This window comes from Pempheris klunzingeri, chromosome 10, assembly GCF_042242105.1.
Source record: "Pempheris klunzingeri isolate RE-2024b chromosome 10, fPemKlu1.hap1, whole genome shotgun sequence".
NCBI classification, from domain to species: Eukaryota; Metazoa; Chordata; class Actinopteri; order Acropomatiformes; family Pempheridae; genus Pempheris; species Pempheris klunzingeri.
The window spans coordinates 1,628,522-1,655,174 of NC_092021.1; the positions used below are offsets into that span (position 1 = coordinate 1,628,522).

The window sequence follows — 26,653 nt, forward strand, 5'->3', positions numbered from 1 at the left end:
CTTCATGGGTTCAGAAAATGTAAAACTATTTCAACCTTCTTGCATCAGTTGAAAAGTGCATCATCACAAAGCTAAAAACAGGCTGCTTTATTCTGAGCTCATGAAAAGTTTGAAGATGTTTTAGGGATAAGAGGTTCTCACAGGACAGGACTTTACAGGCCCTGATGCACATCTGAAGATTAAACTACTCACCAGGGTGTAAAGTAGTTAAATGACTTGTTTTCATGTAATAGTCTTTATTTAAAGAGCCAATGACAGTAAGCTTATGGATCCCAGCACATATGAAGCAATAAACACACACAAAAGTTACAGCCACAGTTATCTGCCACAGGCCAGAGGACCCAGACACCATCATAAGAGGCAGCATCACACTGCTCTGCTCTTCTAAGAGATTCAAACTGATTCAACAATTTAACAGACAGCTTCCAATCTCAGTACTTCCACGGTGAGTCTGGAGGGCCGAAGGCTGCTGGATGCTGATGATGAAAATGATCAAAACACGTCAGAAATCAGCTCAACATTTGATACCAACAGCAGTCAAATGCAACATGCACATGGATGCAGCCGTAATAATCTCCCAGAGTCGGTGTTAGTGCTTCTGTAGCAGCCTTAAGGAGGGGAGAGTGAGGTCAGGCAGCAGGACTTGTTCTTATCACACTGCATTCTAGGCACCTTTACTTAACCAAAGGATGGGTGGACCCCCACCCCCGTCGGCAGTCACTTCCCCGGCTCTCCCTCTCCGCAGAGCAGACGGCTGCTCTACTATCGGGGGGAGGAGTCTGGAGGGAGTGGGCCTGCCCGGCGCTTTTAATACAGATGCGCTCCTCCGAGCGCCCTGCGTTCAGCGGCGAGCGGACACGGCAGAGCGGGGAGAGGCAGAGCAGAGGCACCATGACTGCACCCAGCGACACCTACGATGTTCTAGTGGTCGGCGGAGGAATATCTGGTAGGTGCAACATTAGGAAACTTTGGGTGGTCCCGAGGGTCACAGAGGACCTGGACAGATTCATTGGCTCACTTCAAACCATCGCGCACGTCCTGCCGCGGGCTGACGCGCTTTGTGTGAGATGACCAGGCAACTGTTGCGCAAAAGCCGCTTGTGCGTCGCCAAGAAGTGCTGGAAACGCAGATTATCACGCCACGTGAGAACTGTAGTGACTTTTATTTGACAGAGTGCAGGTTGTTCTTCTTCTTCGTGTCATCCATTTTCTCCACGTTCACGTCTCTTCCGTGAGGCTACCTCTCCCCCCCCCCCAGCCCACCGCTGTCTCACCACAGCACTGCCTGTTCAGTAACAGCTAATCAGCCACAGCATACTTTGTGTCACATAGGAGGAGGGGGCCGGGTGGTGGTGGTGGTGGGGGGGGGTCTCGTAAATGATTGCTGCTCGCATCCGTAAGGCTGCCATGTGACTTCACCTGTTGGATTTTAAAAAGGCTTGCCATGAAAGCTCCCTGTGCTTGTTTTGATCAGGTCTGTGAGCCAGTTACAGAGCAGGTCTGATGCAGGGGATGAGTCCACCAGCCCGCATGTGACTTGCATCTGGTTCAGTATAATTTGGTCTACTATGAGCAGCTGGTTTGCATGATGTAATGGTTGCTGCTGATGCTGCTTCCTCACACTTTCCCTTCACTTGGTGTAATATTGCACTGTTGCATGTTGATTAGAAGCTAAGCTCCAAGTTATTGACTGTAATATGCACAACAGTCATACTGAATTCTTAGATCTCAGGCTCCAACAACTCTCCTCAGTCACATAGGTGAAATCCAACAGACACAGAATAGTGCAGCAGGTGGTAGACGGATGCCCAGCAATAGTAACATGAGTGAACTGTAATGTAAACAGGTTGTGCAGTATATATATGTATATATATATATATGTATATACCGAATGACAATATGTTATAGACAGGTTTACACATTATGATATATATTGTGATGGATAAATGGCTCATGCACAGGTAGTAAGATGAATATATATATATATATATATATATACTGTGATGTAAACAGTAAGTAACCAGAAGGAGCCAGTGTAGGAGAATATGTATGTACAGTACCAGTGAGTACAGTATGAACATGGCAGTAGTTTAAAGTAGTATAAAGTGTAAAGTGGCATCCATGTATCAGTGCAGTGCAGTTAAGTTAAGTTCAACAGTCTTATGGCCTGAGGGATGAAGCTGTTTCTGAGCCTGCTGGTGCGGGACCAGATGCTGCAGTACAGTCTTGTGGCTGGGGGAGGATCCTGAGTCGGTTTTCTGATCTTTCCTGGTCCAGTTCGGTGCACAAGTCTTGTCTGGTTTGGTTTTATGGGGACCAACTGAACTGGCATTTGCCATTACGAAACAGCCTAACTAAATCTAACCTGCATTACATTAGTAATAAGTAATATGAATATGATGTGACTTAACATAATATTATGTTTGTTTAGGCTACAAAGGGAGCTGCTAGTGTCCCAGTACTGATCTTGGTTTTTAGCATGTGCACACAGCATATGAAGTACAGTCCAGTCAGGTAACAACGGATTTCACTGGATAAAACCCAAAAACTAGCAAACAAACGGAAACATAGCTCTGTACAAGGTTTTATCTGGTAAAATCCTACTTGTTACTCAGCTGGCCTTCAGACACTGTCTGCACATGACGTTAGCCCTGTTGTGTTAGCCTGGCTATAATAAAGGCTAAAAATAAAGAAAAAGATTGGTTGCGTGGACCAGGCACTGGCTGCCTTCACAGGCTGCTGATCACCTCTGTGGGAATAATTCCTTGCTCTTTCTAAAGTTCAACATCATTTTTAAACTTAATGTTAACTCAAGAAGAAGAACGATTCAGTTTAAAGGTTGTTCAGTTCTTCTGATTGTGTAAGAAGTCGTCTCATTCATGGGCTGGTCTTGTTACATCAGCCTGTGCCTACTGTTGACTGTCTTCGCCAGTGTCTCCCAAACCTCTCCTGGATTACTCCTTGTCCTGCATGTTTTGAATCTCTCTGTGCTCCAACACCACTGATTTAAACGATCAGCTCGTTATCAAGCAGCCTCAGGAGTTCATAACGAAACATGCAAGAGAAGGCTCCCTCCAGGGGATGTTTGGGAAACGCTGCTCTACATTTATGGAGATGGGGCATGTCCTTCTCTGTTGCTTCCTACAGTCCACAATCAGCTCCTTTGTTTGGATGGAGGTTGTTGTCAGGGCTCTGACCTCCTAGCTGTAGGCCATGCCATCGTCAACCATGACAGTTGTGTCATCAGCAAATTAATGATGGTGTTGGAGATGTGGGTGGCCACTCGTCATGTTTGGCCTGTTCACACATTGTAAAGGGTCCAGTGAGTCAAAGCACTTCATGATTGTAAAGGTAAGTGCTACTGGGCAGAGGCTGTTTGTGCTGCTGGGTGGAGGTGCTGCAGTCTGGAGCAGTGAGAGCTTGAAAATGTCTGTAAAGACATTGACACAGACTTCCCTGTTAACCCAGATCTTCTGACAAGGTAATGTTTGCACAGTGGTCTGCAGTACAACATAACTGTTAAATTTGCAGATGAAGCCAATGGCTGCGTCCAAGTATGTGTCAATCAAACATTAGAAAACAATGAAAATGTCCATCATAATAACCTGGACCCCAACATGGCCCCATCAGATGTTTTGGTTTGTCCAACAAATAGTCCAAAACCCAAACATGTCAATGTATTATGATGCAAAACTGTGAAAAGCAGCAAATAATATTTTAGAACCTGGAACAATCAAATTTTTGGAATTTGGCTTGAAAAAGGACTTAAACGAGTAGTCATTTACCAAACTAGCTGCTGCTCAGTATTTTGTAGGTTGACTGATTGATTATCGAGTGAATAATGAAGCTCTGGTCCTGGAACACGGACCACCATGGTTAAGAGAAACCTGCATTCTCTATGGCTCCAAACAGAAGTCTGATTGGATGGAAGTCTATGAGAAAATTAGCCGACTTCACACTTGATTTATTAGCTCAGTAAACATTTTCCTGATGAGTTTATGGTCGCCGTCTTTTTTAACACAGCAGGATGTTCATTTAGTAAATTATGGTCCCATTAGCCCCTTTTCCACCACAAGAACTTTTATCATTTACCCGGGATTTTGAAAAACTAAGGCGCATTTCCACCGAAATCAGCCGGGGAAAAAACGTTCCCTCAACCCCAAACGTTCCCTGAAAAAAGTACCTAGTAGGGAGGTAGGCCTTTTCAGATTCCCTGGAACTCTTGAGGGGCGGGGCTGTGTGCTGAAGAAGGCTGATTGGTGGAACACACTGGCAGCGTTCCGCACCTCCGTTCATCCGCCATGTTTAAGCCAGTGTGGCTGCAAACTCTTTTGAGCGTATTTGCCGAGGAAGAAATTCAGCAGGACCACCGAGTCTATGGAAGAATAGCCGACCAGCTGACGGAGCTAAATGTAGGGCACACGCCCTAATTCGTGAAAGGTTGAGGAAACTTAAGCAAGATTATAAGAAGCTGAAGGACCACAACAGTCACTTCCCCATACGTCATCAGCCAGAACTTTGAGGTGTGGCGGAAACGCAAACCACACAGATTGCCAGGAATTCTTTTACCCAGGTAAATAAATTCCTGGTAATAAAAGTTCCTGGAAATGTTGGTGGAAAAGAGGCTATTGAGAAGAAAATAGACCAAGAAGAGGGGGGGGGGGCTTTAGGGCAGAGCTGTCTTGTGATTAACCAATCAGAGGTGGTCTTCGGCAATTAATGTCACTCCTTGCCCATGAAACCAAGATGGCAACGCCCATAAAGACGGTGGTGCACTATGGTGGGTACATCCACTTCTTATATACATTATATGGTACTGCTAAAGCAGTAATGTAGGGTGGAGTCTGATAGACCTTCGATTAACACAGGTGTGTTGACTGCCACCTGGAAGCCACGCCAAGGAGGAAGACGAGGGCCTAAACCTGCCACAACTGTCTCAAGAAGCGCTTCTATTCTCTTCTTGTGTCTGTAAACCCGAGACACACAGTAGACAAATGAATCATTTTAACAAGAAGTTTAGGTTAACCTAACTTTGTGCTAAGCTAAGCTTATCAGCTGTTCGTGGTATCTGGCCGTTTCCCCATTTTCGGCTTTTCCACTGCTTCACTTCACCAAGTGACCACTGCCGGACCCTCCATCAGTCATGCCTCCATCAGTCATGCCTCCATCAGTCATGCCTCCATCAGTCATGCCTCCACTCAACACACCATCCAGATGTGACAGCGGTCTCCGTCTGGCTCAGAAAGTATCTGAGTTGAAAGGGAGAATATCCACCTTGTATCAAATTAGGATGAAGAACGGATTCTGGACTTCCTGGTCCAGTGGGACCAGCTGTCACTACATCAACGACAGCTACTAGAGAACTGGACTCCACTCTGCTGCTGACCACTGGACCCAGCTGGGAGCTAAGTTGGGAGCTCCACTCCAAGCCGGGAGGAGCCATGGACTACTGCAATAAGGGTAAGCATGGTGTGGTGGGAAGTTTATTTTTCATCCCCATCCAACTCATGTCCTCCAGTTGACTAACGACAACAAATTCTCCATCCTGGACAACCAGGATTTCCCCCGACTCACGGGTCACTCCATCTCCCCATCGTCTCCACAGCCTGACAGCTCTTTCTCACCGCTTCCAATTTCCACGGCTTTGTCCAAGGCATTGTCCTACACTCCCATCTCTACAAGGCCGCGTACAGTTCATCCCTCACCTGGCAACCAGCTCTCTGGTCCAAACCTGCACACTCTCAGTGTCACACCAACTGCTTCATCTCCTCGTCCACTCTTCTCCCCAACCACACTCCCGTCCACCATTTCACGTGCATTAGTACATGTGGGGTCGTGTGATGTAGCTTGTCAGCAGCCTGAGCTGACCAAAAACAATTTAAAGTTCCTTTTTAACTTTTTAAGCAGTTGTGCTCCTCACTGGCCCGTGGAGTCAGTAGACTCTTCAGTCTCAATACTTGGCTCCTGTCGGCCTGCAGACTTCACAATTTTATTGACAATTTTAACTTGTGCCGGAACTGCTTCTTCCTCGTGCCTGATGGAATCCACCCCAACAAACAGGGCTCACGTGTGCTATCCTCTAACATACAGCACACGGTACAGTTCTTCCCATGTGACTGACTGTTAACATTCCACACACACACCGCAATCCCCCTCTCTTCTCCGGTGTCATCTCAGGCATCCGTTTCCAACGCTAGCCTACTGTCCTCCCCCGGTTCTACCGGCTCATTTCCCCATTCAAACTGTTATTACAGACAGGGCGTCTGCCCCAGTGAGACGTTCTTCTGCTCGCATCGCAGACTGTTGATACCTGCATCCCTTAGCTCGGGGTTTTTTTCTCCTCTTGAAGCCTGGATTTTCTGTTTCTGACAGACACCTGGCAGAGGTCAGAGACTAAAGTTTGGCAGTCAAATAAATTTTATTGTATTTTGATTTAATGACCCCCCCGGTTTTAATAGGTCTTTTTAAAATATTCATGTTGATGACGCTTTGTGTAACTTTGCTGCTGATTTTCTTAATATCACTGGGTCTTTTAACTTTGTTCAGCACATGTCTGGGCCCACACACATTAAGGGTAAAACACTGGACCATATAACGCATGTTTTTACGCATGGTTCAAATATTGACTCCATTTGGTCTGAGGATCCCCTGGTTCTCCTCCTACCTCTCAGACAGGAGTTTTTCTGTGTCTCTTGGTCCCTACACATCTAAATCAGCTGCTCTTTCCTATGGTGTGCCACAGGGTTCTGTCCTGGGCCCTATATTATTTGCCTTGTATATGCTTCCCTTAGGAGACATTATCTCCAGTTTTAAGGGTATCTCTTACTATTGTTACACTGATGACATCCAGTTGTGTGTCTCTTTTAAACCTGATGAGACTGACAAACTGGCTGTTTTGAGCAACTGTCTGTCTGCCGTTAAGGACTGGATGGCAAACAACATTTTACAGTTAAATGCAGACAAGACTGAGGTCCTTATCATCGCCTCAAACAGCGTAGTCTCCGAGGTTTCCCAGTGTATTGGCCCCCTCTAATCAGCTGTTCAGTCCAAGCTTAGAAATATTGGTATATTCGACCATGCCATGTTTTTGATCAACACATTAGATCATTGACCAGGACATGCTTCTTTTATTTAAGAAACATAGCGAAACTTAGGCCCATTGTTTCACAAACTGAGCTTCAAATGATTATTCACACTTTTATATCGTCCCAGTTGGACCGTTGTAACTGGTCATCACCAGTAGGTCTCTGAGGTCCTCTGACAAGGGTTTACTGTCAGTCCCTGGCACTCGACTAAAAATGAGAGTGAATAAGTGGTGGCTCCTTCTTATGGTTGATTCTTGTTTCTTTTACTGTTTTATGATCTTATTTATGATTTTGTCATATATATCTTGTTTTTAAGCACTGTGGCTTTGTTCTGTGAGAAGTGCTATACTAAATATACTTTACTTACTTGCTTACTTTTTCACAGCAGACATTTCGACGTGTCATTGTAGGAAAAGCACATGTGTTAATAACAACATTAATGATGGTGTCAACACCTTCAAACTATAGCAGCTAAATGGAAATAATCAATCATTTGACGATTTACACCTGTGCTTTCCCTACTGCAACAAGTAAAAATGTCTTCCATGAAAAAGGCCTGTTGCTCTGATCAGTGCTAAAAGGTCCACTGTGAGCACGCCCAGTGTCAACTCCCACAGGAGATAAAAACGCCAACAACCACGTAGTGCTTTAGGTTAGGAGACTTTAGAGTTTAGAAACGATTTCATCTGATCACTACTGGTGCAGCAGACACCTCTTCTTTAGTGTATTGTTCACAGGTGAACAGAGAGCCCCTCTGGAATAGTTGCCAAGTTGAAAATTGAGCCAAGTCCCAGTGAAAACCATACTGTTACAGTTCTTAGTGTTATGGTGAAAAGCCATCCCGCTCCTGAGTTAGTCCAGCATATTATCCACTGACATTGGTTTGAAGTATACTTGGTGGTTGGTTTGCACATTTCCTTAGTTCACAACCTTTTCTTTCTGTCAGCGCCTTCGAAATCCAATGCACGAAAATTTCTTGTTGTTCGTTGATCATGTTCAAAACATGTTGTCCATCAGGGATCTGATGCTCAGGGGTTCACATGAGTGGTGCACACGAAATAAATTGTCTTAATTATTAGTATGGCTGCATTCTCACCCAGTAATGACAGTAGTTCATCTGAGAGAAGAGAAATTCCTTCCCAAGGGAAGAATTGTGTTTCCTGTTCTCTGATGGGCAATACCAAAGATTCTGCAACTTCCTTTGCAAGTGACCGTCTTGTTAAGTAGCACTTTATTCTTGGTGATGGGGGGGGGTCTTGTACCTGGAATGGGAATATTCTCAAGCAGAATGATGTATTTGTTTGCTCACCGTTGCCTGTGTTACAGACTCTTTGTCCTCTGTATCATTGTCAATAACCCACAACATCACAGATTTCTGTTTCTCATGCGACCTGAACATCACTGCGTTGCCTTCTTCTGTGTGAAGTTATGCTTCAGTTTATTTCCCTTTATCTTTCTCTATGTTTTAAGTTTTGCTTCGTCTTTGATTGAGCATGTTGTTTTTTCATCTGGTTGGAACAGATTAATTCAGTTCAACTGAAATATCTGCGTGTTGGATCACAGAGTTGCTATCTGGTTTCACATGATTTAATCTTTATTTCTGCAGCTACACACCTGCAGATGATTCAGTGTTCAATGCCTGTCAAGTTGTGGTGTGAACTCGCTTTGTTTTGGCTGACAGTGACTGAACCTCTGTCCTTCCTGTTCTCCCTGCCTGACCTCTGTCCTCTTTCTGTTAGACTGACAGGTCAGTCAACTGCCTGCCTGCACGTCCGTCCCTCCATCTGTCAGACAGTGAAGAATTTAGGTCAGTGTCAGTTCAAATACCAGTCAAACAGGCAAATGAATGCTACAGAAAAAAGTAAATCTAATAATGCTGGCAAACAGCCCCCCACTGTTTTTTTTGCCACCCTGCTTCTCCTCCCTTTTGTCACATTAGGGTCTTGTAATTGCACCATTTGTTTATACTGCTGCCCTTTACTGGTTAGCAATAAGGTCCACATATAACAATCACTGTCTAATCAAAGGACAGATGAAACAAGGCGGGGAGGGGGTACTCTTGTCTCTCTTAGCTCCTGGGTCTGCGTCTCTCTCCCTCTCTCTCCTCAGATGTGTGTCTCTCCATCTGCCTGCAAATGTAATTGTCATTTTCCTGCCTGCCAGCCGCCCACCGGCAGGACTGTGGCCCTCGAGGGGCAGCCAGCACTTTCTGAGAAAACACTAAATACTTGTGACAGCCTGTTATCAAACCAGCAGCACAGAGGATGCCGAGGAAGAGGGGGGAGGAAGGAAAAGCGGAAAACAGAAATGATGGGGAAGAGAAGGAGGGAACCACTTCTTCCTGTTTTATCTCAGCAGCTGTGAATGTGGAAATCACATGAAGCAAATTGAAAAACAAAGAAAGGAGGAAGCTTGAAGAAGGATAAGAATGTCTGATAATTCAGGAAGGGAGAAAGGGAAGTGAGTGTTTGAAAGGAGAATAAAGCAGAGAGTGAACAGGGAACTTGAGGTGGTTGTGGAAATGGAAGGAGCATAGAGGCACTGGAACACACAGTGCAGTAATAAGTGGTTGGATGGGACTTATTGCTCCTGACCTGACTAACATTTCAGTGCAGTTCAGTCCAATCATCCCCAATAAACTGTGTAGTAGATGATTTAGAGAACTTGGCTTCACTTAATCGGCCGTGGGCCTGTAAAATCTGCTCAATTGCTCTTTTCCTCAGACCTTTACCCAGAGATGTCAGCAAAAGACTATAAAATTACGACATGCTTAATAGACTTACTTACAACGGACTTACTTGTCAGTTCTCTTGAGGACATTTCAATGTCTGCACAGGCAAATTACTGGAAGCAGGATCACATTTTTCAGCCAAATGTATAACTTAAAAGTGAGGGGTGGTTTGGTTTGAACTTTAGTATGGATATTTTTTTGTCAAATGGCTGATGTGCCCTGTATATGTGTGCACTTTCTCTTTGTCTCTTAATCTCTTTCATGTGCACACACACATACATATGTACAACTTGTTTTTGCTGCCCCCAAGTGGCCAAAAAAATCTGTTTTTACACTGTGTCTGCTTCACACCTCACATCTTTGTGACTTTTTTTTCTGTTTTCTTCTTCACTGAAAATCACGAAAGCTGCAAGACCTTTGTGCTTCAGTCTTGTGAAGTAACACTGCGTTCTTCTCTGACGGTTGAGTGCATCTGTTGAGCGAGCCCTAAGGCAGAACACTCCTAAGGCAGCATGAACCCTTACCTTCTCTGACAGCTTGTCTAATTACCATCAGCATGGATGCAATCCTAGAACATCACTTTCTCTGGCCAGCTGTGCAAACAAACCTGTTGGCCGAACTGTTGCATATAATCATTAGATGTGCAGCTCATGTGTGTTTCCATATATCGTTTTCTGTGTGTCTGTGCCTCTGTGTTTGCCTTGTGTGATGCAGCTGTAATCTCAGCTGTGTTCATTTTCTAAACGATGACATTGTGACATTGATTGTGAAAAAAGCTCATGTAGCTAATGAATGTTTGCTCAACTGAAAGTCCTCATCTGTGTGCGTGATATTGTAAGTGAGGGATGTTAGGCAGGTATTCTGTGGGAACTGTTCCCATTTTCCTTCTCGGCTCAGTGTTTTTCAGAGAACATTGCCTTTCTGTGAGCTGTAGTCAGAGTTTTTGCGGTATGTGTCTGTATGATTCGATACGGTCACGGTCACGGTCTGTTTCTTGGCCAAAAGAATAGTTTTTCACATAACTTCCCAAAATGTTGATCTGTTTCTTTCAACATAACCATATACCCAGAGTCAACTGTTTCCAATTTCAGACCATAATGTTTTAGCTAATGAATACAGCAATTTTTTATCTTTATACAACAATACACCAATTCAAATCACACACATGGCTGTCTCTCCATGCCAACCCACAGAGAAAAACACTTACTCATGTTGCTCTCCTGCCTGCTCTTTCTCACGTCTGTCTGCCTGAGCTTCAAGCGATCATGTAATTACTTGTCAATATCACTTCTCAGTTTGTTGCCTGTAAAAAGCCAATCAGTGCCTCCGCACTGAGAACAAGAGATGGGGGGGGGAATGTGATTGCTGTGTCTTGTAAATGTCTCCCCCTCTGGATCAATATGGAGCCTTTTAAGGCCCTGATGCAAGTGGCTCACTTGTCACTCAGCTCGTATTGGATTCTTTTGGTTGCGCTCCTGTGAAAAGAACACTTTGCTGAGGTGCAGTTACACACACACACATTCAAGTTAGTTTTCAAAGAAAATAAATTGTCACACATTGACAGTATTAAGCAGCTTGGCATGCAGAATTCTCTGAGAAACAGACCAGCTTTTGTCAAATGGTTGTTTGAAATGTGTTTTATTCCTTTCATGGGGAGTGAAATGCAACTCCTTTCTCAGAAGAGCATGTGAGCAGATTTCATGTTTTATTAACATTAGCAGTTCTCAGAAGGCAGCGAAGGTTGTGAAATGACAACTTAGTGACAGGGAGTTATTTGAGGTAGAAAAAGCTGCAGAATTGAGACTTGATATCATCGGACAGTCAGGCTTTTACTTTAAAAACACACACAAGTGAAAAGCAGCATGCTCTGTAAATGACTATTTTAAAATCAGGCAACTAATCATCTGTTTGGCACAATGATAAACATTTAAAGCAGTCGCCATACCTCCAATTTAAAGGAGTGGTTCAACATTTTAGGAAATTGGCTTATCTGCTTTCTTGCCAAGAATGAAATGAGAAAACCTGTCTGAAGCTAGCTGAGCTTTGCATAAAGGATGGAAGCCAGAGGAAACAGCTAGCCTTATACAACAGCAACTTTTTTAATTCTTTTAAATTCGAATGAATTAAACAAACAAATGTTAAACTAAGTTCTGCTTCTGCTTGCAAGAACTTATAGGCATGTTTCTCAAATTGTTGAACTGTTCCTTTAAGGGAGGTTTCAAGTATTTGATCCTCATGCATGAACATCCTCTGTATGTAATGTTGAAACCAGACTGCTGATAGATTTTGAGCTGAAGGTGCATGTCATCTCTCATCTGCTGCCACTGAATCCTGCTAATGTGATTTAGCCTGTTACAAAGGGAAAACACTGGAGGAACAAAAGATGGTAAAAGCAATTGGAGGTGAAAAGACGAATGAGAGGTGGAGCCAGAGATGGAGCGAGGCGAGAGCTGGACGAGAACAAACAGAGAGAACAGAGTGGCAGGAAATGGTCAGAGGACTTTTAGGGACAGCTGTGTTGGAAAGTTCAGTTCACATGTTCAGTCCCAAGAGACGCCTCTTTGTCAGCCTGATTATTCAAGTTATAGAAAAATCAGGCAAACAATCGTGAAAGAATGAAGTCAGAAAATGTTCACATCTTTGGTCTATCTCATGTACACACTGATAACAACCAGATTCAATCTACGCTTTTGAATTGAACTTCTTGAAAATGCTGTCCAAGAGATCTGGAAGAGCTGCGTTCCTCTTGGAGCATTGGATGGCAGTCATTGATTTAAATTTATTTAAACTCAATTTTGAATTATTTCCTAGTATATGAAAATATGGAACTGTCTTTTTTTGTGTTGTGGATGGAAGTGTCAGGCCTGATCGTCTACTTTTCTGCAGCAGTGACTCTCTTTGGCCTCTGACTCTCTCTGTGATCATGTGAATATAAGACGTGCACTTACAGACTAAGTGTGTGTGTGTATGTATGGGAAGTGTGGTGGAGCAGAACGTTTGAGTGACCTGGAGATGTGTGCGACCATGTGTGTATTCATCCTTAATTATTGTCAAAGATGACATAGATTCAGTCCAGAAACGATAAGAGACAGGAGGATTTCTAAACACACACACACACACACACACACACACACACACACACACACACACACACACGGGCACCGTATACAAATGCAGTTTGTTCCTGCCAAGTGGCTCCATCTTAACAATTACTGTTGTCAAGGAAACAGTGTCTGTCCCCATCTCTTTTTCTAGCTTAGAGGGCAGAAGATGAAAAGGAGTGTGTGTGTGTGTGTGTGTGTGTGTGCAGCTTCTACTGCACTGTGGATCTGCATAAAAAGCGCCTTACTGTTGAATACCTTCAGGTCAAACACGTTAGAACAGTGTTTTTGAAGCTTACATTCAAGGATATGGCCAAAAGAGAATACACACAGTCATTTTTTTTTTTTCCTTTCTTTCAAACATCTCAGAGAGACCAGACAATTAGGTCAACCAGAGCCCCAAGGTGGGGTGGTGGATAGGAGAGGAGCAGTGGTGAGGAATCAGGAGAGGGGGAGAAAAGGATAAGTAAGAAGAAAGAGGCAAAATGTGAGCTGAGATTGGAGAGTAAATACAACCGCAGCAGAGTCAGAGTCAGAGGAACAATCTACACCATAGCTCAGTAGTACAGTAGATAAGGCAACAGCCTTGTGTACTGTGTCTGAAGCAGCTTCATACTGAATAACAAGCTGCTTCCTCCAGAGCTTAAAAGGAGCAGCATGTGATTTATCTAAGATCGTGAAGCTCAGAAAAAGAATTAAAAAGTGGTAATGCTGAAACAGAGACACTTCTTAATGAAGGCACAAAGGCTCCTCCTGTGATTTACTAACTAATAATAATCTTTACTTTGTAAAAGGAGTGCGCTAAAAATCCATTTGATGCACTTCTACGGAAATGAAAAAGAGATTGAATGATATAAACAGACACACAAAGTCTGTGTTATTAGTAACTCACTGGACTTCTTGTTTAATGAGTACAAAACCACACCTCCGCCTGTTTCCTGCCAATTGTCACAATTGTTCTTTCGCTGCATTTCTATTCAAAGTCTGTTCCACATTTCCTTGTCGTTATTGAGATTTATGTGCGAAGACAGCTCAGTGCAATCCCCCGCAACAAGCAGAGATTTGCACCCCCAACTCTTTTACAGGCTGAGACTTGTGTCCCATGATGATGTACAGCTCAATCACCCTCGCTTATCATATCTCCTCCCCCCCTCTCTCGTCTGATCCCTCCTTAAATGCATATGCACAAAGGAGGGAGATGCACCGCTGAGTGCTCACCAGCTGTTCCTCAGATGACAGGAAGACAGTGCGGTTATGTTTGTTTGATAACTATAAAACATGTCTTTAGGTGCAGAAAGCCTCTAAAAGCATTGGAGGAGGAGAATTCTGTGTTCTCCCTCACTGATTCTCAGTGGTTTCCACCAAAGACTGGCTGACCTTTTTCCTCCTTCTGTAATCCCTTCAGGCACATTTTTTCATAGCAGGAGGTAGAATGGAAAAATGTAAGATTATTTAAACTCTTTTAACTTATGTAAATACCTCTTCAAGTTCACACCCACCTGACAAACATGTTTGCACATCTTTCAATAACAAACAATAAATACATAAAGCATTTTCATATTTCCACAACAAAATGTCCTCTGCTTATAATCGCAGATTTCTTTCTTTTGGTCTTTCTGTCTCCTTGCTGCATGAGCTGAATTTCAGCCTGCCCCTCTGTCTGAAGTTGAGCTCCTGAACAGCCTCTGCATGTTGATTTTTGCAGCAGTTCATTCCTCTTCTTCATTTCATGGTGGGGGGAATGGAGAAAACAACAGAGGGAATCTTGGTATGAATCCTTTGAAGTGATGATGGCTTTATACTGATCTATTCATCATATTTATACAAGGCCTTTTCCCTAAAAATGATGTGCAATTAGGACAAACAAGCTTTGTGATCAAAGCAATATCCCAACAGGATGCTACAGTTTGCAGTGATTGCTGGGGGCATAAACAAGAGATGCAGACAGATGCTCTTTGTTTTCAAAGACAGAGACTGACCTTTGGAGCCGAGTGCAGGTAATAGCATCAATTTAACAGAGGAAGATTTGTGAGCCTCCTCTGGACACGGCTAATGCTCTGTGTGAGCCTGGCAGGGTGGGTGTGTTTGTTCAGGGAGGGAAGGATGAAGTTGAGTAATACAGAGCAAACTATGTTTAAACTAATATAAACCTTGCTAGCTTCAATAGGGCTCAGCAGGATTTGGAAGGAGAGAGTAAGGGGGTGAAGATGGGAAGGTAAGAGGGGAATTCAGGGTGAAAGCCAGGAAAACATTTGCACAGATGTGGGGCCCTGTTATGTCCTGTGACGTCTGTTACAAGCTAGTCTGTGCTGCCATGTTCTGCATTTGTTAAACTTGGTGACAGCTGGGGTTGTTTTTCACGCTTTCCTTTCTTCCATCTCCTCTCTGTGGCAACAGTTTAGCAAAGGTTTTTTTAAATGCTTTCTCCGTTTGGTGTGGAAGAACTAACTGGCCTGCACAGCACCTTGAGTTCAACTTCATCCAACAGCTTTGGGTGGAAAGACTATATGTGACTATTTCACAGGCCCCTGGTTCCACAGGCATCCCATTCATTCAGACAGTATGAAGTGATTCACAGTTGGAGCACTACAGCCTCTGTCACCATGATTCATTTAAAGGATTATCAACTGTGTTAGAAAATACGTCTGATATGAAGTAGAAGCTAAAGCCCTGTGTACATAACGACAGAAAGAGAAGTCAACCATGAGTTTCAAGATACAATTCCAATCACAAAGCTTAAAATAATGTTTGCTAATAGTAGGCGGAAGCTAAAGATCACACTGTTAAGAAAACTCAACCAACCTGCAGCTTAAATCAATTTACTTTTGGATTCAATCAATTTAGGATGAATTCACCTACCATAGTTACTACTGACTGGCTTCTTCTCCTTGCCAAGAACAACTGCCAAGACTCATGGGCATTGTAGTATTAAGAGCCATCAGCCATACTGATACGGTTTCCCCAAAACAAAGATGAAATAATTCAAAGTGGTGGTCATAACATGAACATATAGGACTGTTACATAATTCAGGAGACTCTGGTGTTTATGTTTGAAGTAACGAGTAATGAGGATATCATAAAAGTGGAATTGCAAAATGGAAAGAATACTTCTGAAAGAAACAATCCCTCCCACTTGGCAACTCTAGTGGATGTCTGACTGTGAGCCAGGCCCCGTCGCCCAACATCAGCGTTGGACCTTGCTTGTGCTCTTGTGGCTCACTGGCATCAAATCTCTGCACTTAGGTTCCTCTTCTCCCAAAGAGTGGAGGCTGTTATAGCAGCACGTTAGTGCTCATGACATTTGAATGAGACATTTAATAATCTTATATGGGTAATGCTGATGTTTAGGTGTCTGCATACTTTTGGCTGTGCTATGTATCAAGTTAGCAGTGAGGGGTATCTCATGAGTATGCTGTCATCTCTATCTTATATGAATAGCTCTCCATGTTGTTTCTGTGCTTTTACACTGACATAGTCCAGTGCTGCTGAGCCATATCCTGGGAATCGAGGAAAAAAAGTGTGATTTCTTACCTATTTAGGGCTAAAAGGACATCTTACAATTTAGACTTTTTTAAATTTATTTTTATTTTTAAATCTACAGCATGTCCACTATAGTGGACCTTTCAACCATTTTAGTGTGAAAAGACAGCCAAACTTAAATGATAAAATATGTAACACATTGTGGTTGTAGCGTGATATTAAACCAAAAATACATGTACCTTCATTAAAAAATTAAAAAAAAAATGTTGAGCTGATTATTGTTGTATATTTGGCCACTAAAAAAAGCCAGCAATGCATCCATGAGATCGATTGTTGTAAAGTGTCGGTTGAAGAATAGGTGACTGCCTGTGGGAACAGATTGAACCATGCGTAGGACTGCTGCTGCTCCAACACCCAATCTTTGGTTCGTGAATGTATTCTTCCCTTGGTACACTTCGAAATCCAGCGTTAGGCCATTTGGAGAAGCAAGGACAAAGACCTGGAATATTGCCTGACTAGACGGCGGCCTGTGAATGGGATGATTTGCTCATTGATGCAGACCTTCTCAGTCTTTGGAAGTCTGAGACAGCCTTGCCTCATACGGTCAAGTAATGGCCCGACTCTCCAAAGAATATCTGCCTTCTTTGTTTCCTCCGTTATAGCCAGGTCATCGACAACCTTGAGGGAGCTTCTCAGCTTGAAGAACCTATCCCTTGCCATTTTGCTGCTTATAACTGGCACTTTTGTTTTTTTGGCCCAAAACATTTTGATTCTGGGATAGCCTAGGCAGGCCATGTGGACTGATATGCCGAAGAAGATCTTCTTTTCTTCTGGAGTAGTATTCAGGGACACTCCTCTAGATTGTAACTCTCTTTGATTGGTGAATGCAAAGACTTTGTTGTCAATATACTGGGAAAAGTACTGAACTGGACTCCAGTCTGCACGAGTTGTAGGGTCATCTTGACAGTCAGGGAGCCCAGGGAGCACAGGTGTGAATCTATTATGATGGAAAACTCAGGTAGTAGTAGTGCATCATTGAGAAAATTCTACACTACAAGTTTAATCTTGCCCACTTGTAAAACAGGATGTGTATTTTATGTGTCTTCACTCACCTCTGTTTCTCTGTCTGTCTGCAGGTTTGAGTGCAGCGAAGCTGTTGAAAGCCAGTGGACTGAATCCTGTTGTCCTGGAGGCCAGGGATCGGGTCGGTGGTCGCACCTTCACTGTGCAGGTAAGACCACAAGAGCTTTTTTGTGCAGTGCAATTTGGTTGTGCTCCAATAATAATAATAATAATGATGATGATAATAATAGAAACGTTATCACTTGTTTCATACACAAAATGTAGCTCAAGATGTAGGAAGCTGCTCTTTTTTTAAATTGCAGGCTTTAACAAAAAATACATTTTCCACCCAGCACTGCTCTCCCTGATTGGGTCCTAAAAGTATATCAGTTAGAAGGAGCACTGTTTTGTCCTGATTCAGCTTAAGGACATGCAGTCCAGTTCTCAAAGGTACAAAACGGGTCAGGTTATCAGGATCAACAACTATGTAGAGTAGGGTGTCATCTGCATAGCATTTAAAATCAATACAGTGCTTATAGATGATTACCTCTGTTGTCAATACATAAAATTAGTAGTGCACGTAGGAGAGACCCTCTTTGACTCCATATGGAGTGTCTATTCTTTGTGATGAGAAGAATGGATTATATTATATAAGACGTCAGTATAATCTGTGATGTGATTGTTTTTCAGATTTGTCTATTTATGTTTTAATGTCTTTTTTTCAGAATAAGGAGACAAAGTGGGTTGATCTGGGCGGGGCTTATATCGGACCAACTCAGAACCGCATCCTCCGACTGGCCAAAGAGTACGGCATCAAGACCTACAAAGTCAACGAGCAGGAGAGCCTGGTGCATTATGTCAAGGTGAGCATCCCAGCATCTGTGTGTGGTTTTTACAATGGCAGATAATATTCCACTCTGAGCTTCGGCTAGTCGTTCATATCTGTGCAGACCCACGCAAATAACAGATACATGTTCCAGATTTGTTCTTCAATTTGACAATTTCCAGAAGATAACACAAACATCCTGAGACTGAGCAATTAGACCAAAAGACAGGAAATTCATGTCTGTGTTAGTCTTCAGGCACCATTCACCATCTTTACCTTCTGGATAATGCATCTCCTCTGTTGTTTGTCACCTTCAGCACTCATAATAGTGAACGTAATATGAAAAGCTACGAAAAAAATCTGCATCCTACATACACTCAGTTGCTAGTTTATAAGTTATACATATTTCCACACTAGCTAAAATGAATGCAGTCTAATACAACAGCCGTGCAATAAGTCCAACCTTCATGGAGTTTATAATGTTCAGTTTTTGTTAAGAGAGGTGTCAATTCATTTTATAGGTTGATTGTTGTGCTGTTGAAATGTATTGCGTTACTCAGAGATGTGTTTCTGTTATATACCTTCATAGAAATAAGTAATAGTAATTATAATTAGTAATAAGAATTAGAAGTGGCAGCTGAGTTTAATTGCAGTAACTGGAAGGCATGACAGATGAGCTGTACAATTTCTTATGAAAATGTGATTCAAACTTCAGCTGCCACTAAAAACATTGTCTTGTAACTCATTTCCATGGTTCTCAGGGAAGACCAAGGTATTGTGCACAAACAAACATTGTGTCCTTCCTGTGACTTCCTACATGTCTGCCGAGCAGCCAGCCACCCCTCTCCTCTCCAACATTAGTGACTGGAGATGTTAATCTTTGCCGGAGGGATTTCTGTAATGCATTTCTCTTTTCTCTGAGTGGTTGAAAGGACAGCAAAAGCAAACAACGAAGGAAGGAAGAGAGAGTCACTGGGGCCATCTTTGTTCTTGTTATGCTTTGGTCCATATCTCATCAGTGTGGGCGCTCCACTGTCCTTAACACAGTTGTGTTACTCTACCTGATTTGATTTGCCGTCGCTGCCATGCCACCCTGGTCAAACTACCCCTACTGTGAATCACTGAACTGCCTAGTGTAGCTGGCAGTGTGTGTGTAGTGGGGGCAGAAAGATCTCTTATCTGTGTTGAAGTCATTGAATCAGACCTTCAGAGATGGACTTTAAACTTCTGGCTCAGGGTCATGGATACAAATACACAAACACACTTTCACTGCATTGTCTGGAAACCAAATGTATATATAGTTTCTAATGTCCACCACCCACCTCTCAACATAATGAAAAGAAATACTGCCTGATAAACCTTGACTTAAAGCCTGTCAGTGTGAGCAAACTCAGTTTTATAACTTGGTTAACAAAAGCATTCATTTAAAAAAAATGTTTCTGGTTAAACAGAAGTAATCAGGTTCATCTGTGTAGGGATCTTTTCCATAATGTTGTCAGACTCTTAGAATAACAATCTGACCACTGTCAGTGGCGAAAACAAGTACTTTCAGAGGACCTAGTTTGGTGGACGCAGTTGCCCCAAAGGATTACCTTGCAGCCATTGCAAGTTGGGGAGATCCACTGTACCAGTTTCAAATTTTTTGTTTAGTTGTCAGTCATTTCTAACTCAAAATATGCCAATAAATAAATAAATGAAATTAAATACGGCCCACGTTCAAAAATACTGTAATTGTCCTTTAATTTACAAAATCATTACCAGTTGATGATAATGTGGAAAGCGGCTATTGCATGTAAGCTAAGTGTGCAAGTGTGCCTGTGCAAACTACTATACACAGAGGTAATTACTTAATGTAAATACATTGAATAACTTGTGCAGATCATAAATAGCATCACAATTGGATATGAAACAATGAATATCTGTAATTTGAAGTCAAAGGCGTTGTATGCAAGCATGTGCTGAAATCCACATTTACCTGTAACGTCGAACAGACTGGAATGTCGAACAGACATTTTCAGGAAAAGCTTTACTTGAAGGTCATGGTACAATAGAAAGTACACTATAGAATTAATCTCGTCCAAATCACACAACCAACGTTCAGTTTTCACAGCCAAAGGCAGGATACTGGCTCAGGGTAAGAGTGACATATTGCTTAATAACACAGCATGCTCTCTGTTTTTTTCCTGCCCATCTGAACACACTGTGTTGCTATATTGGCCAATCTGTACTGGATACTGGATACTTAGTGTTCAGTGAGCCGGTCATCTCACCACCGTGTCCTTAGCACTGATGTTCTATTGACATGACCTACTTCAGCAGTGCTGTGAAATGTCACCAGCATGACGTGTGGCACGGACGGCAGATGGAAAATGAATCTTTGGTTTAGTAAAGGACTTCTCTGGACAGCTCGGTGTTGTGAAGCTCTAAACCCATCCACACTCGTGTATGGGAGCTCCTCTGTGAGTGTGTTTCCCTAGCTACTATCTCTGTAAGATCAACTCCAAGACCCAGACTGACATGCACGCGCACCACTCGTAGCTTCCTGGCTGGTTTCCATGGCAGCATGCCTCATCAAAAGCTGCTCATCCCTATCAGTGTCAGACAGCGTATTTGTTTGTGTGTGTGTATTTGTGCATTCATGCATTTGTGCAATGCATATGTGTGGTGGGTTGAGAGGAGCTTATTTTTATTGCTTGGATTAACGTTTATTCATCGATTTATTTATTGCTTTTAGTGGTTTTGGTGTGCATTAGTCTCTAAAAATGTTTCAATATCTTATACTTAATCAGCCGCCTGTAAAGCACTTTGAATTTCATTTGATTTATTTGAAAGTTGCTACATAAATAAAATTTGGCTGATTGATTGTTATCCATACTTCGTCACATGGAATTTCAAACGCATTGTTGCAGTTGTGAGCATCACTACGCTTTAACTAGCCTTGGATTAGCCAAGAAACTAATGAGACACATAAGCTCTGAACAGACACAACATGTAAGAGGTTCCTGATCACTGCACGAGTCTGAACTTAATAGCAGAGTATGGGGTGGAATGTGCATTGATGTAACCTGTGTGACACTGTCGACATTAGTTCACAGCAGCGACAGCAATAGTAAACCAGCATATGTGCTAAGCCATTGTGTAATTAGGGCTAGCTTGCAAGCAAGCCGCGTAGCTAATCAGCTTTTCTATGGCAGATTGTAATCCAAAAGGCCAGTGCTGGTTTCCCTTATCAGCAAACTAGTGCCTTACAGGCAGCTGCAGCTCTCAGCACTGGATTTATTAATGAGGTATCACTATCAGAGATGGGGAAACAGACTTTGATTAAATACTGCCCTGGTTATCAGAGATTGAGAAAGAGCATGGGACTGTCCCATTGTTCCTCCAGCGGTGTGCATGGCATGCATGTTTGCACGTTCACAGGACCACTGAGAGAGATGGCTGATGGTTGAGCAAGTATCTTAACAATGATAATTCTTAACATTTTTACGTTTTATTGATACTCTGAGTCTAGTTGTGCTGTAGGACTTAAGTGCCTTAGCTGTGTCCATATGGCCCGTCGTCTTAATAAGACAAAAGATCACATTCATCAGTATCCTTAAAAGGGCTGGGTCATTTAAAGCAGATTAACTTAATTCCATTAATTTTTCTGTAGTTATTTTATAAATTATATGCTTAAAATATTCTTAAAGACGAAAAAAACAAACAAAGCTTTTCATATCCAATCAGATTACAGAACGTATTGAGTATCAATTGGCTGTTTTAGTATTTTGAGCTGCACGAAGCTGAATACACAACATCTAGCATAACCTTATAAAGATAGGAGCAACATTCATTAGGAGTAAGACACAAGTCCAGTCTTCTCTCTCCCTTTAGCTCTGTTTTGGTCTCCACCAAGTCTTTAAGAAAATTAGTATCTGGCTCCTTAGCTGCTTGATTTTTGTCTGAAAACATCTGGCTGCAGAAGTTGTAGGCTGCAAAAACAAAAAGCATCCAATCTGCAGGGTCGTGTGTTTTATTCTGGCTGGACTTTAGTGCTTCTGCTGTTGCTCATGTGAAGGGGCTTTGCCAGAGACTTAACAAAAACAAAGCTGGGGGCCCAAAAAATAAAAGAATGAGCTAAAAGACACTAAAACTGCCCCGTAGAGCTGAGGGAAACTGCAGGATCGAATAAATATCTCTGGTTTTGTCACAACAAGCAGCACCTTTGGCATTGCACCTGGTCTTTTGGCCCATTTTTATTATAAAGGTGTTGATGAGAGCAGCACAGCGTATGATGGCACAGTAAAAGTTGAAAATATATACAATAGATATTTGTTTAAGTGAAAGTGAACAGAGAACATATGGTTAGAGAGGAACTCCACATGAAGGAGAAGGGGGTCAGTGGTTTCTCCATCTGTATCTTTACCTCAGAGGGAGGCTGACTCACTGTTCACTGATGTGGAAACACATGCTGCAGTGCATCCCCCCCCCCAACCCCCTTTCTGCACTGCTCCTTCTGTATTCACTTGGCCACCGTCACCATGGCGACCTGTTGTCAAACGGCAACGGACAGGTCTGAGCAAGGCAGCAGTACTGTACAGTGTGAGACGCTTAATCTTCTTCCTCTTTGTTGTGTGTTGGTTATGATTCCGTAAAGAATGAGGGTAGATTGAGGGTTGATTGTTGTTGGAAAATAATGGCAACGGATTATAAGTAGAGTAGTGGTGGGTCAGGTTACACTTGTACCATGTTTGTGAAGCCAGATTATAGTTGGGCAAAGTTTTAAAATGTGGCAGTCACATCGTTGGATAAATAAATCAACAAGAACAATTTACTGAGAAATCTTCAATACAATGAGACACAGTATAAAATCAGAGGCCATAAAGCAGTGCAACAGCACGAGTGTGATCCCAGAGAGCCTGTGCTCAGAGTAGGGATCCGCTGGGAGGCTTAGACTCCTCACACAGACATCACTATATGTAGCCAACTGTTGTGTCTTTCAGGGGATGATGATGTTTAATTAAACACACACACCTGAGAGACAAATGTTAAAAAGTTATAAAAGTGATCGATCTTTAACTAGAGTTACTTCCAAACACCAAACACCCTTGTGACACAGAGCGTGTAAACTGCACGTCTATGTCAGGCAGTAACCTTGAGTAACCCCCCCCCCTCTGTGATTGTAAATCAGTTGCGTGGTTGAGAAATAGAGTAATAATCCAGCCATCCAAACAACACATGGACTACAGACACTCTTATCACACTTGATGACTCTGAATCTTTGACTTAGTTGTAAAATATTGCATAACTGGCAACATACCAAGCTGTTCCACTACTTTCTACGCAACTCTTTGAAAACTGCCCCAGTCATTCTGACTAAGCATAGCAGAGGTCAGCTAGAGGTTGACCACACTGACTACACTTTGATCAACTCTTTACTGTTTTTATATTGATTTTAAAAAAGTTTCTAAATACCCTCTAGACATTTGGACCCAAAAGGACACGAAATCCATTCAGTTTCAGAGTTCGAGGCTCTGTAAGGCTGGATGGTCATATTATTATACATTTAGTGGTACCATGCTGCCTTGTAATAAAGAACCATTTGAAAATGGTTTAAATAACTAAAAAAACAAGTATCGCCTGACTTTCAAACTACTTGTAATCAGGAGAGAACATATGTAATCCTGCCAACATCTGCCCACATTAAACTTTGAAAGCCAATATCAGCAGAGTATATTGACAATCCACTGTTGCAGCCAAAGTCTGATCAACAGCTGTCTCCAACCGAGCTGAGCCTGTATGTCAGACGGGACAAAACTGACCCACATTCATACAACGGAAGAAAATGTCATTTTAAACCCTCATTCATTATATAATAAGAGCTGGAGGTTGAAAAAAACATTGTTTCCCTATTCCCTAAACGGAAAAATACAGCAGAAAAATGGAGGAAATAAAACGATAGTATAATTTATTTACATTATTCAAACACATTTTATGTATTCTCACACAATACACAGTTTTAGAAATGTGTTTGTGGTCCACAGACATAACACACATCACATATTCACACACATCTGTGTGTTACTATATGGTTACTATACTATGGTGTCCTCACCCATGACTGGGCAGACCCCAGAGGGTTAAGTTAATTAGAAAAATCAACATATGGAGGCAACTGATGAGTATAATGACTGATAAGTAAGACTAATTAGATTAGATGATAATGATGATGATGATGATGATGATGACGATCACATGTATCCTACAGGGAAAGTCTTACCCGTTCAAAGGCTCCTTCCCTCCCATGTGGAACCCCATTGTCTTGTTGGACTTCAACAACCTGTGGAGGACAATGGACGAGATGGGCAAGGAGGTGAAGCAAGGATCGCTCTTGTTGTTTGCTTTTACTCTCCACTCTTGTTCTCTTACCTTTGCTAAATGTTTGTGTGTCGCTCATCGGCCTCATGTATTTCAGATTCCCAGAGAGGCTCCATGGAGAGCCCCCCATGCTGAGGAGTGGGACAAGATGACCATGCTACAGCTCTTTGAAAAGATCTGCTGGACCAGGTAGCACAGAATAGAGGAAATTATTACTTTTCTTACCAGCAAGAGTGCTTTTTATATCTCTAAACTTTATTTATTGTGATGTATTTCTTTTAAACTAAGTTATTTTTTTGCATTTTACCTTTATTGGATTGTTGATGGTGAAGAGTCAGACAGGAAATGGGGGGAGTGAGACAGGTATGACATGCAGCAAAGGTCCCTGAACAGGGACAGTTCAGTGACACGGTACACATCTTAAAGGATGGTATTTCTAAACCTAGGCACCATCTTTACATATTTTGTGTTTCAAATGACTGGTAGGCACAAACCCTTTTGGAATTGCACCTCTTAGAACATGGGAGTTGCTGTTTCAATTGTTTAGTTTGTTTTTAACCCTTTAAAACACTAAAGTCACAAAGTATTTGGCCATCGTAGTGCTCATTAGCCCAATTGTTTTTTATCTCTATGCAATCATTTGCAGCTCAAGCATAGGGAAATATACTCTATCCAGTACTGGGAGTTCAGTGTAACATATAGAACCTTAATTATTACATGATTGTTTGCATGATGACTGTTCCTGCCACCATTGCTCTGAGACCATGGGAAAATGAAGTGGAATATCAGAAATCACTAAATTTCCCTCAAGGGACCTCTGTACAGCATACGCCACCCTCTAAACCCTTGAATTGGATGCTTTGGATAAGGAAAAACTCAAAAAAAAGTATTTCTGAATCAAATTGTAAATCTACACATATCCAGTAACTGTGAAAACTACACATAGACACATAATAAGTGCATTCGTGAGTCTGTCTGACTCTTAAAAGTAGGAAAAAAACAGGACAAAAACCTTTAACGTCGTGGTACAGTGTAGATAAAGAGCTGATCCCAAGTGGTTATGAAATCAATACGTTTATGAATCAAAAACATGTGGAGGATCTCATAGATAAATGAAGGGCATTTAAGTGTTGAGTTATTTAAGTCTAACTGTTGGTTTAAACCCTCTCCCCCATTTTAAGTACCGTTCGTCGCTTCGCCACACTGTTTGTCAACGTGAATGTGACTTCTGAACCCCATGAGGTGTCTGCACTGTGGTTCCTCTGGTATGTGAAGCAGTGCGGAGGAACCATGAGAATCTTCTCCACCACTAACGGAGGACAGGTGGGTCTGCAAGTATTTGCGAGTGCACATGTAGGCTTTTGGCGTTTGTTAGAGAGATAAATGTATCTATGTATGAGATAAATGGGAGATACAGCTGTGCAAGATGAGATAGCAAGATGATCACTCTTGATTTATGCTCGCTACACAAACTGAATACCCCAGAGTCATGTTCCAGCTGTCCAGAAAATGTCCCTGTGAAAAGTGAGGCCAGCGCAGAAGAGGCTGCCAAGAAGTGGTGTGGGACTCAGACAAAACAGGCTGCACATCACTGAGAGATCCCACAGCCCTAATACGTTCACCTTAGTTTACTGCTGATCAGCCTAGCATAATTATGAGCCTGACAAAAGCTGTTTTCTCTGAGTGCTGGGGGAGCACATTCTGCCGCTGTACTTTCTAAAGCTGAGTGGCCCTGTTGCCATGGCCACTGAGAAAAGGGATTGTGTTTAAGTAAACTGGCAATGTTTTGGCCTGCTCTGTTTCTAAAACATGCATGCGTATGCGTACTGTATATCCACATAAATGGTCATGTGAGCCAATGTTTTGTTTAAAAGAGAGAGTTACATAAGGGGAAAAATATTTCACGAGGAGGCACGTGTGCTGTTCTTCATTTTTAGCGCAACTTTCCACTGGAACTGAAAAAATAAACTTGTCTTTAATGGAACAAGACAAACACAGACTCACCCTCTTTC

At 42.4% G+C, this 26,653-nt stretch overlaps 1 protein-coding gene across 1 annotated transcript in view; it reads left to right on the top strand.

The window, feature by feature from the left end:
* The first annotated feature begins 888 nt into the window (after positions 1-888).
* Positions 889-26,653, top strand: part of mao (monoamine oxidase) — a 33,139-nt gene continuing 7,374 nt past the window's right edge. The window contains exons 1-6 of the mRNA XM_070838773.1: positions 889-946; positions 17,533-17,627; positions 18,184-18,321; positions 24,532-24,636; positions 24,739-24,830; positions 25,823-25,964. Of these exons, the coding sequence (XP_070694874.1) occupies positions 892-946; positions 17,533-17,627; positions 18,184-18,321; positions 24,532-24,636; positions 24,739-24,830; positions 25,823-25,964 (627 nt within the window). The 5' untranslated portion in view covers positions 889-891. The remainder of the gene's footprint in view (positions 947-17,532; positions 17,628-18,183; positions 18,322-24,531; positions 24,637-24,738; positions 24,831-25,822; positions 25,965-26,653) is intronic.